Below are 12,441 nucleotides of genomic sequence, written 5' to 3'. Positions count from 1 at the left end.
AATCCATTTTTTTTGCTTTATTGGGCTTCAAATTAGCAGACATTTTATAGTTAAGACTACAGGATGGGTCATTAAACCCCACGCTTTGGTCCAAACACGAATCACTCAGCTATTGATTCAGTTAACATTTGAACCATTTAAGTTAACCTTTAATGTCTGTTACAGAGGACCGTCCTATGACAAATACGACCCCGTGTCTAAAGTTAGGCCAGCCCTCTCCCTGAGGCATCCCCAGCAACCACTGTAATTCAATCTCAGGGTGTTGGTGTGTGTGCTCTCAACCGCATCAGCATATGGAAAGTAGGTCTTTACTGAACGTAATCACGAGGCGGCCTTCTACCCTGGGACTGTGTTTTCACCACGCTCTGATGGCTGTCAAATGTTTAGAGTTACAGTGACAGCTTCACCCTGAGACCACGGTGACCTGTGACCTTTGAGGAATGGACAAGCCTGGAAACAAAAACAGAGGCCTTTTGTGCGGGTCAAAGAGAAAACATCTGCTGGGCCGAGGACACGGAGAGAAGAGGGGGATTAGCTCTCGGGGATTCATCATTAGGTCATTTTAGCCACCTTCGATTAGTGGTGCCTGATGGGAGCATGCAGAAAGCCACTGTACATCTCATTAACTACGACCCAAATCAATTAATCGCCATTAATGCTCCAGCTGCCTGTTGGCTCAGCAGGAAAAAATTATTAAAAAAAAGAAAAGCAGATAACTACAATATGAAGGAGAATTTCCTTGATATGAATGCTGCAGTCTCTCTTATCGCCTCACCACAGGAGCCACTGGTCACAGCGAGTCTTTCATTTTTAGATTGAATTGGAGCCTGAATAAATGATCTGAGAGGATTGCACATCACGGTGCTCGTTGAGAAAATCCATTTGAACAATTCTGGCTTTGATATCATCATGCATTGTCATGATAAATGAATGTCTGAATTTTCTAACCCCACTGAAGCAAGAGCGTACCTAACAAAAGAAAGTATTTTCTCTCTCTCTCTCTCTCTCAAATTGGGCACATGCAGCTTTTTAGCACCATATTGTTTATTTGTCTCTGTCTGGTGGTCGACTCAGGTATTTACCCGCTTCCCATCTGTGTCTCTCAGTAACAGAGACCTCTTTCTTCAGGCAAGCCATCCTGTATAGCACAAGGCTTTGATGTGGGTAACCAGATCCTTCAGAGCAAGTTACTAATTAGCCAAACATCTCTGGAGGGAAACCCCATGGTGTTCTTAACGATATTCGGGCACTATCATGAGGAACCTTGTTGTTCTGTAAGTGCGGGTAAAGCAATAGGGCAGGTAGGTGCAGTGAGAACGCACTGGGGTTAAAAGAAACCAGAGAAATTGGATTATTTCCCATTAAATGGATAGTTGACATTTTATGAAATACACTTATTGAGCAGTTGCCAGGCAACCAGCAGAGACTCCCAGCTCCCAGCCAACACAAAGTTGTTGGTAATACAACCAATTGTTTTTACAGATAAATAAATAAGAGAGAGAGGGAGCCAAGATAGACATGAAAACAACTATCATATCTGTTGTATAAAACTCATATGAAGCAATAGCTAGGAGACTCATTTTAGTTTCATTTAAGCATGCAAACTGAAAACAGGAGGAAATAGCGAGCTCGGCTCCGTCCAAACGTGACACCAAAGATAACAGGAAGCTGCTTCTTATCAAGAGAGTGTTTGGCACATAACCCATCGCAAATCTACAGCTTTTTACACTTCTGTTGTTGTTTTTTACAGTAAAAAAACAAATCAAGACACAACAAGTTAATTAATGAGCTTTAGAGTTGCTGGTAGGCAGATTTTGTTACCTGTGGAAAAGGCCAGGCTAGCTGTTTACCCCTGTTTGTAGTCTTTGTGCTAAGCTAAGCTAACCAGCTGCTGGCTCAAGTGGTGGTTATCTTGTCATCTATCTCTTAGCAAGATTGTAAATATACTTTAATATACAGTATTTCCCAATATGTCAAATTATGCCTATGAGAAACACAATTGCCTTGTCTGAGCATTCGTAACCTCTTCCTGAAACTTGAGACATCGTTACACCTAGTACATATATAAGAATATTAAAAGGTCATGTTCAGCCAGATTCAAGGTACATTTACATTTTTCAAACTTGGAGTATTGTTGTTAGTTTAACAATTGAGAAGCATAGACTGTGTGTGAGACTCGGTCTATCAAATATTCACAAATAATCAGATTTAACAGTAAAAGCCAATAATAACTGAAATACATGTTTTTGACTTAATGTTTACAGGACACAGCTTCTTATAGTGTTCACCATGGCGTACTATATTTTCACTGCTTTACTTAAAGATAATTAAAATCTTAAAATCTTCATTTACATACATTCATTCACTACATTTATTGATAAATAGAGCATTGAGGTCTTCAGATGCAGTTATATTGATCTCCCACTAGGTAGCAGTGTTCCATGACAATTAATACCCTGCGTGTGTGTGTGTGTGAGTGTGTGTGTGTGTGTGTGTATGTGTGTGTGTGTGTGTGGCTGTGTGTGTCTCTTCAATACTACATTGAGACTGTCCTCTCCTTGCGCCATCAGTCCAAACGCCATATCATTACTTATCATTATTGCTTAAAGCTTTCTTGTCTTGTTTCGATTAGCTAAATGCTAATTTATTGACTAGCTTCATGTGAACAGTACATGTTATACAGTAACCACAACGTATGTACTTAAGACCACCTAAACCTGAGACCAAGTCATGACCCAGACCGAGGCCGAGAGAGGCCGAGTCAACACCAGACCAGTGTGTCATCCCACAGTGCAATATATATATATATGTATATATATATATATATATATATATATATATATATATATATATATATATATATATATATATATATATATATATATATATACTAATTGTGAGATATGATTCTATATGTATGACTATAGACATATATTTGACTTTGTCAAAAAAGTTGCTTTAATTTTTATCATTTAAATTTTAAATTTAGTTTTTCTTTTTTTTTAGCTGCATGACAACTCAAGTCTGAAGTGTCATAGTAATGTGGGGGACATCTAGTTCATGCTCAACAAACCAGGGAAAGAAGATGTCAACAAACCTCTTCAGCTGGCAGGAAACCATCCCTGTAAACACTTCAGTTTGCTTTGTGTCTAACAGAACATTTACATACTTCAACACGCCAACACAACAGAGCTCTGTTCCCTCACTACTTGACCCAGGGAAGCTTTTAGTCTGTGACAGAGAGGCCACTCCAGAAACTGTACATATGGTGTACACATGTGTAACGTCAGCTACAGGAGCAGATGCCACCTACAGTAGGTTGGTGGTTCGTGGGAGTGGTGCAGCTTTGGCTCGTACACCCATGAGGTGCTGCCAAATGTGTCTGTTTCACCCCCACATGGGTTTCAATAAGCCTCTGGGTGAAGAAGTAAACATCAAAACATTTGGTTCGGATGAGCAGTTTTCAGTGGAGCTGGAAAAAACCTTTAATCTTAAATAATATGTATTTGTGTTGAAAGTGTAAGTCGATAAAATCCCACTGCTGCTATGTTTAGAAGAAATCATTTTTATTAACTTTGCTGTTAAAGAAGGTGTATAGTGACATGGTGTAACCTCTCAGTGTTTCTGGGTAAATGTAAGGTTCTCTTTCATAAATGATCCTTTAGAAAGATGTATTTATCTGTTAGGGGGTTAGACCTGACTAGATTACACAACTTTGTTGTCCATTTGCAATTTGTCTTCACAAATATGCATACACTTAAAAGCTTCCTTTGCCAAATAAAAAAAACTATAAGTAATAAGTGTGCCAAATGGTTGGGGATGAAATGCTAAAATGTTATTTATTAATACATATCTTAAATAGACACCATAACAACAGCAGCAGTCACTAATATCTAATAAAATCCCTTTCATTTGTTCAGTAAGATGACGGTGGATTTAATAAAAGATCTCTTCAAGATGTTTCTTGTTGTGGTGCTTATCCTGTATCGTCTTCCCGAAAGGGAGTTTTTCAAATTCATTAAACAAAGGCTGTAAAGGGTCCTGAACTATCATTGTAGCTTTCCTCCTGGTTTGCGGAGTGGACAGCTCCAGCAGCTGTCTCTGGGGGTTTTGTATGATCTTACTGGCAGTGTGGACTATGTTTGTGAGTTTGCTTTTAGACACATAAGATCATTTGAAATACTCACAAATATAATTTTAGATAATCAAATTGGCAAACTGAAAACATGCCTTTGTGTATTTATGTGCAGGCCCATCTAGGGATCAATAGTCCGAAGGAAATGTGTCTATAGTGAAGTCTGTGATTATCAAGAGTAACTCGGATGTTTTCACTGGAAAGATGTGTTGCTGTTGAGTATTTCAGGTGTCATTTTTCATTTTTTTCATTTTGTCTTTGAGCAGCACAAACAAAACTCCATTCACCTTTCATGTAACTGAGATGGCTTCTCATATTTAAGATGAAGATATCGCAAAACCTCAGCACATTCCATCAAATCTGTCTGCATGGCTGAGTAACGCTAGGAGTAAATGTGCCTTTAACACAATTTTCAAAGCAACAGTGTATTTTACTATTTCAGCTCTTGTTGAGGCGCACACGATGTTAGAAGCTTCCATCTCAATGTGCAGGAGAGTACAATTGGTGTGCAGGATTACCGTGCAGCCACCCTTTGCACAGGATACTCTTATATCCTTTCTTTACTGGATATATCCGTTCTAGAGGCAGACTTTTTCTTGGAAGTAGCACAATGACGTTTCCATGTTGCGCTGGGTGTTTTGCTTTAATGACTTAATAGACCGAAGCAAAGATATTCTTTTAAATAATAAAGCAGCACCTCTGACCTGAATTTGTTATATTATAAAAAAATTTTAAAGACAGGAATCAGTTAGCCTGGAGTCTTGCCGTTGGCACGAATTTTTGTGCTTCGGTTTTTGTAAGGAGTAAAGAAACAAGCTGTAACTTGTTGATCAGTGAGCTTTAGATGTGCTGGTAATTTAATTTTTTCTATTATTTAGACAGAGTCAGGCTAGTTGTTTCCCCCTGTTTACAGTCGTAATGCTAAGTTAAGCTAACTGGCTGTAGCTTCATATTTAGCATACAGGCATGAGAGTTGTGTCAATGTCTCACTCTCAGCAAGAAGGCAAATACGCATATTACTCATAATGTCAAACTATTCCTTTCACTTTCTTTCTTTCTTATGATAGTGACATACAAAAAAAACTCACATTCCCTGTTTCAATATCTGACAGTGAGCTATAGTCAAACCTTCTATTTCATAAGTCTGCTGGACATAAATTAGTAAAGCTGAATGGACTGCACTCTGTCATTTTAATATAAAAATAGTTATTTTACTGCATCTAAATGATTCAAGGCATTAGTGAGGCGTATGAATTATGCAACAAGCCTCTCTTACTGATTTGAGAGTGCTGTCTCAGCCAGGTTGGCAACATCCCGTAAGAATCCGGGGGAAAGAAATCATACCCAAAGTGGCGATAAAAACAGCCCACGTCAACCTGAATTAAATCAACAACGTGGCTGTTTATTTCTCGTAATTGTCTCTGATATCCTGCGTTTCTCTGCGCCTTTTATCAAGGATCTCGTCCAAAGGGTTGCTTCGGGTTTGGCCATTAACAGTTCCTCTATGAATTACTGCTTCCTATGAAGATGAGGCCTGGCAGGTCAACAATGCCTGGCAGGAAAAAGTTGTGTCTCTTACTGTCAGGCTCCTCTATTTCATTTTAAATTGCCTAGTCTCTCGTTGTGTGTGTGTGTGTCTCCGGTGAGACAGAGGGCAGCTTACCCACGTCATCATGTTGGACTGAGACTCGCGGCATCAAAGAGCCTCTGGACGAGAACGTCAGAGAACAACATGAGCCATTGTCCTCCTGGCCTGCTGTGCACCGGAAAACACTGTTTATGATCCCATAAAAAAAAAAGATTGGCACAGTAGATCCAGTGAGCTCTTTATGGCCTGCCATTTTTTCGCAATAGAAAACAGTGTCAGTGTGACTATCACCTTATCAATAACATCAATTTGAGACTTTTCTATTTTGCATTCTGCATTCTCCCTTTAAAGAGTCATACTAATTTGCTCAAAAGTAAATGCTCATGAAATTAGATTTCATGCTGATTCAATAACATCTAACATGTTGTCTTTTTACTGTGACTGGGAACATTTTCAAAACTGGAATGTCTTAATGTGTTAAACACAAACTCTGGGTTTGGTGTGATTGCATGCCAACAGCTGATAACTGTTGATAACCTCTGCATAGGGAGGGGCAGCCAGCGTTGCGGGGCAATGGCCTCTGCAGGGAGGGGACTGAGTCCAGGACAACTTCCCATCATGGGAAGTGTGTGGCCAGAGGAGTTTATAAAGTCCTACACATGTTTACACCTCACTCACAATCTGATCACTTCTCATGTTATCAACACTCCTGAGAGGAAACGTCTGGTCCACAACGGTAGAGCGTTTGGCTTTGTTAGAGGAAGGAGCGCGAGCTTTACACAAAAGGTCTGTGAAATCCACCAGCTGGTCTGAAATAATTCAGCATTGAGTTATTTAATCATTTCGATTGCAAAGTGCTGAGAGGGAACTCGTCTGTCCTTTGATTTAGAGATGGACCTTGTTTGAACTTATCTAGCCACTCATCGTAATCCTCGAGCTTTAACACTTTTTTCTGACCCTTTTTCTGCCAGCAGCAACCATGTATAGCAGTGGCTACTCCCAGGTCTCCAAGTCCAGCCCGCAGGCTCAAAAGAAGCAGTACCGCTCAAAGGGCAAGAGCTGCGGCTACTACATGCGCATTGTCTTCTTCTTCTCTTCACTCATCCAGTCTCTTATCATAGTTAGCCTTGTGCTCTTTCTGGTCTACGGTAAGACGCAGGACTCGGCGTCCACGTCACGCATCCAGGACCTGGAGGAGAGCTTCAGCCGACTGTCCATAGAAAATGTGGCCCTGAGGCACCAGAGGAAGAACCTGACCAACTTACTCAACACCACCCTGACTGAGAAAGCCCGCAACGACTGGGACCTGGCCAAACTCCGCTACTACTCCAACATCTCAGCGATCCTTATCCAAGATATAGACAAGAAGCTGGTGAGGAAGCTGAGCCTTTTCATTATATCTAACATGGACGTTCCTGTCTGTAGTACTATTTCATGTGTAGTTTATCTTCTTCGTCTTATTTGGAAGACGTAGAACCTTTCAACAGCCAAAGAAATTAAAGTGTGTGTGTTTGTGTCAGCATAGTTTACTAACTGTTGTTAATGTAAGTTGAGTTAGAGATGAAAGGAAAGCAGCTATCAATGGTCCTGCAATCCAAGTGTTTTAGTCAAGTTGAGCCTCAGCAGATAAAAAGTTATTAAAAAAGTGTCTCAATGATCTAAAGAGCTGTAACAGTGTCATACTGGTTTCACAAGTATATTTCATCACTGATTAGTCTCTGAATGTACATTTATTTGAGTGTTTTACAATAAATAAAATGTACTTCTGAGATATTCTTTTATAGTTTTCAGAACAAGAGGCAACACAACAGATAATTTTTTATTGGTTATTACAAGTCAAAGTAGCACTTTAGTGTTGAACCCATGTCAGAGTATTTTTAAGACAGTGTAAACATAATAATCTTGGTTAATGACCTAAACAGTAAATAGATGATTGTTGTTTCCTGTTTATCTACATTTCACAACTAGTCTAGAACAAATCACTAAAACACCTTCTTCTTTGTCTGATATGAACAGCAACAGTGCCACCTGAAGTTGATGTTTTGCGAGAGTTCAACTACCCGATGCCCATCAAGTAAGTCTGACATTTCTTTCAGCGCAAACCCAAAATGAAATAAATAAATAAATGTGACATATGAGCTGTCGTGTCTAACCCTCACCTGCAGTCAAAACAGCTTCCATTTAGAGAAAAGATCTATTTGACTACTTCTTTTCTCTTTTTCCACAATTGTTTTTCTGAGCAGTTCAACTTCCAAATAACTGTAACTGTGGGCTGATGACTGAACAGCTGAAAGCAAGACTTGAGCTTGTGGAGTCCAACTTCACACAAACAGCCCAGAGGATGAGGATGGAAATGGACCAGACTGCCAAAGAGAGGGACAGAATTACCTTGGAGGCCATCCAGCTGCGGAGGCACAAATCCACACATGAAAAGGAGGTGGAGTTCTTCAGAGAAAAATGCAGAAATGACTTTTCCAAGTCCTTGAGTGGTATCTCCAATGTCTCCAAGGCATTCCTAGAGAAGATCGATTCCCTCTTCCCGTCACACATCCCCTTCCAGCTCACCTGTCCGAAACAGAGTGAACACCTGGAGCAGATCCGCACCAATTGCACCAGCCTGTCCATGGAGGTGGAGGACAAGCTTCAGCATTACCTGAATGTTGTGGGAGGACAGGTGTCAGGCATCCAGGCTGAGAACAGCCGATTGAAGGCAGAGAACTGGCGACTGTCTGAAGACTACCGCTGGTGCAGCATGAACCGCTCGGGCCTGATCGAGACGCACAAACGGAACTTAGACAAGCTTCAGCGGAAACACGACGAGGACAAGGAGATACTCCTGATGGACAAGATGAGGCTAAATGGAGAGATAGAAGTCCTGAACAACGACGTCAAGTTTAAAAGTAAATCGATTGATCACCTTACAGAGCGATTGAAGCAGCTCAACATGTCCTGCGGTTCTAAGGTAAGAAAAAAACTTGAACATGTTAATAGCTTTGCAGGGATAAACGCAGTAGCATTTTTAGTGAAGCCTTTTTAGTGAAGCTGTTTTGCCAGTAATGGAGAAAAGACAATGAGAGTTTAATTTAGGGAATTAACAGCAGCAGATGTTGAATGCAAGGAATGGTGATTGAGATTCTCTGATGTAGCACACTGTAATGTATACACTGGCATACACTATACAGGGTATTGTCTTATTGCATAGTTGTTGACTTTAATATAAAACAGCTGTTATATGGAATGATCTGGATACATTTGTGCAATAGTTAGGTCATTTTACCACATCTGAGCTTTGCTGTCAATAATAGTTCATCTCTGCAGTGTCAGAAGACATATTTGCTTATATAACACCTGTAGAAATACTGAAACACTAACAAAGCCCTTAGATCTTAACATCTTTGACAATATACAGGAAATCAAAGCAGCCTGACAGTTTGTTGGAAATGATCCAGCTTTAAGAATATAGGAGGAGGTGAGGGAGGGAAATTGTCTGCCAGTAAAGTACAAGAGGGCAAAAGGGTGAGAACTGGACAAATATTTATGTCAGTTTTGTTAAGTGTCGGCTTTTGTTTAAGGACAAATTTACAACCTAGACATGAAGCTCTATATTGTTTTTGTCCTGAAACAGAAAATGTTATTCAATGTAATAATGTTTTGTGGAAATTCAAAATACTTCCGTTGCTGCATATCATTTAAAAAACTATTTAACAAGTGGTTTAGAATGAGTTTTCCCCATATTAACATTGCTCTCATTTTATTTCAGACAGGGTTAGGTCCATTTTCGGGAGGCACAACTGGGGCAGGTAACCCTTTTGGGTCAACATTCAATAAGCCAGTAGCAACTGGGGCGGGTAGCTCTTTTGGGTCAACATTCAATAAGCCAGTAGCAACTGGGGCGGGTAGCTCTTTTGGGTCAACATTCAATAAGCCAGTAGCAACTGGGGCGGGTAGCTCTTTTGGGTCAACATTCAATAAGCCAGTAGCAACTGGGGCGGGTAGCTCTTTTGGGTCAGCCTTCAATAAGCCAGTAGCAACTGGGGCAGGTAGTTCCACTGGGTCAATATTCAATAAGCCAGTAGCAACTGGGGCAGGTAGTTCCACTGGGTCAATATTCAATAAACCAGCAACTGGGGCAGGTAGTTCCACTGGGTCAATATTCAATAAGCCAGCAACTGGGGCAGGCTCGTCAGTCTCGTCAACTGGGGCGGGTAGCTCGTTTGGGTCAGCATTCAATAAGCCAGTAGCAACTGGGGCGGGTAGTTCCACTGGGTCAATATTCAATAAGCCAGCAACTGGGGCGGGTAGTTCCACTGGGTCAATATTCAATAAGCCAGCAACTGGGGCGGGTAGTTCCACTGGGTCAATATTCAATAAGCCAGCAACTGGGGCAGGCTCGTCAGTCTCGTCAACTGGGGCGGGTAGCTCGTTTGGGTCAGCATTCAATAAGCCAGTAGCAACTGGGGCGGGTAGTTCCACTGGGTCAGGATTGAATAAGCCATCAACTGGGGGACTTTTCTCAAGCTTTGGATCAACAGGGTTAGATTCTAAGCTTAGCTCAAGTGGGACAGGTTCAAATAAGCCAGCATTGAGTGGGAAAACATCAATCTTTGGGACATCTTCTGCGTCAAGCGGGATAGGCTTGAATAAGCCCTCTTCAGGCCTTGGGTCATCCTCTGGGTCAACTGGGTCAACTGGGTCAACTGGGTCGACAAATAAAAGTGGGTCAACCAACACCGGATTTTCTTGGTTTGGGAGCAGTAACTCAGGGCAAAGTAAGACAGGAAGTGGAACAGGGAGAGGGCCATCTCCTGGGAATAGTGGTGGAATTGGATCGCCATTCGATGCAGGAAGAACGAGTGGACTGGGAGGCGGCTCAAGTAAGAATATATGTCTGCAATTTATCATTTCCATTCAGGGATATATTTTAAGTAAAGGTAGGGTTCATGCAGATTATAAAAAAGTATATTGTCTCACATACCTCATACTCCTTCAGCAATGCAGATAATAATAATGTTCAGACTTTAATTGAATGGCTCTGATGTTTGTATTCTTTGTAGATCTTAGGAGAGCTCAAACTATTAGATTTTCTGTAGTACTGTAAATAAATGAATTAATGCAGCTTGATTGATTACATAATGGCTATTTAATGACACATTTCTTATGTTTAACCAACAGTCAGTGTTGCTCAACACATTAGAGATCTGCAGCGAATCATCAACCCCTCTGGCCCAGAGTGAGTATAAAGCATCTTTTAGCTGTAGGTTGAGAGTGAACGGGAAAGTTTTGCTGGTGTTTTAGTTGCCGACTGAACAGTGAATATATTTTTTATTTTTGTTACTGTCAACAAATCCCATAAAAAAACAAAACCAACAACATATTAGTCTGTCTCTCAATAGTTGATTTCCCTCCTCTGTCTGTGGCACTCAGCCCCAAACCCACTGAAGATGTAAATATTTAAAAACAGATGTATACACAGTATATATCTTAACAGACTTAATGATCTTAAAATCTTAATGATTTTCTAAAACAGCGGGGCACTGTAGTTTTTAGCAAATGTTGCATAACCAGCAGTAAATAGTGCCTTTGTTCGGGACTATTTTCAGCCGTGGATTAATACACATTTGGTTCTCTAGTGAGTTTTTACAGCTCGCTGGACGCAGGATTGACTTGATCTATACGACAGTGCCCATGTTCATTGTAATGTAGGAGCATATCAGTGCAACAGTGTGGCTCATTCATGTGTTTTTAATAGTTTTTGACACAGTACACCGGAATAAACTAAATCAGGCTTTGATTGCACCATAATTGTTAGTCATGGGGTTTGTTGACAATAAGAATTCATTAACAAAAGCTGTGATTATTTAAGTTTGATGAAGCCACTTAGCATCCTTTCTTTCTTTCTTTCTTTCTTTCTCTCTTTCTTCAGGGAGAAACAAGATCTCTCCAGAATGTTGGGTTAGTCCATCTTGAAGAGAAAGAACACAACATAAAAGAGATTTATCTTCCACTGCATTAATATTAAGCACAGCTAAATGCAAGCTTCGGATATTGAGTTCACATTTTTTATAGAAATAAATGTGACATATATTTTACATTATTTGTGACAGTTTATACGTAAATATGCATTTAATACAGTACTTTGAATAATTGTTGCACTTTTGAAGGTAAAATGTGAAGTTTGTGTGTTAATGCTTTGTATCTACACAGTATAAATAACCACATATTGTATTTTTAGACTGTAAATACAGAAATATAAAAGCTTTATTTGAATGCACATTAATTGAGCCTGCCTCGTCTTTATAAACAAAACTATTTAAGATATCATTCAATGCAGAGACGGAAGCAACTGTTTGTCCCCATGTGCGTCACCTATTGTGTAGCTAATTATCTACAAAAGACTCCTGAGCCCCTCCTGTAAAGATTTACTGGCAACGGGTCCTAATCCCTCCAGCATGTTTATGTTTACCTGCCAACCTGTCAGCAGTCCAGCTGAGGCAGACGGGGGGACTTTTTAAAACACTCTTGTATACATGCTGTTGTTAAAAACAATGTGCCATCACTTAACTGTAGAGAACACGGATATCCATTTTCTAAATAAACTCCTAATATATCTCTTATAAAGAACACACGACGGGGAAAAGATGGAGCTTTTCTTGGTATCGGATGAGGGCTCTAACCTTTCCCAAAACAAGTCTTGAAACGGCAAAAGCAGACAGATTGT

General features: G+C 40.2%; 1 protein-coding gene across 2 annotated transcripts; it reads left to right on the top strand.

Annotated features, from left to right (window-relative positions):
* Positions 1–6,409: 6,409 nt before the first annotated feature.
* Positions 6,410–11,989, top strand: LOC306706697 (uncharacterized protein). 2 transcript variants are annotated; one of them, XM_079173858.1, is made up of 7 exons: positions 6,410–6,509; positions 6,698–7,095; positions 7,740–7,797; positions 7,967–8,685; positions 9,484–10,597; positions 10,896–10,953; positions 11,647–11,989. In XM_079173858.1, exons 2-7 carry the CDS (start codon positions 6,703–6,705, stop codon positions 11,678–11,680), a joined length of 2,376 nt encoding a protein of 791 aa, XP_079029984.1. In that variant the 5' UTR covers positions 6,410–6,509; positions 6,698–6,702; the 3' UTR covers positions 11,681–11,989. The 2 variants fall into 2 exon arrangements, with proteins under 2 accessions (XP_079029984.1, XP_079029985.1); XM_079173859.1 differs by having other exon boundaries at positions 6,411–6,509; positions 6,695–7,095.
* Positions 11,990–12,441: the final 452 nt, after the last annotated feature.

Source organism: Pholis gunnellus, assembly GCF_910591455.1.
Source record: "Pholis gunnellus genome assembly, chromosome: 14".
Classification (NCBI taxonomy): Eukaryota; Metazoa; Chordata; class Actinopteri; order Perciformes; family Pholidae; genus Pholis; species Pholis gunnellus.
Note: the sequence above shows the minus strand (reverse complement) of the source record. Positions and strands in the feature narration are given on the sequence as shown.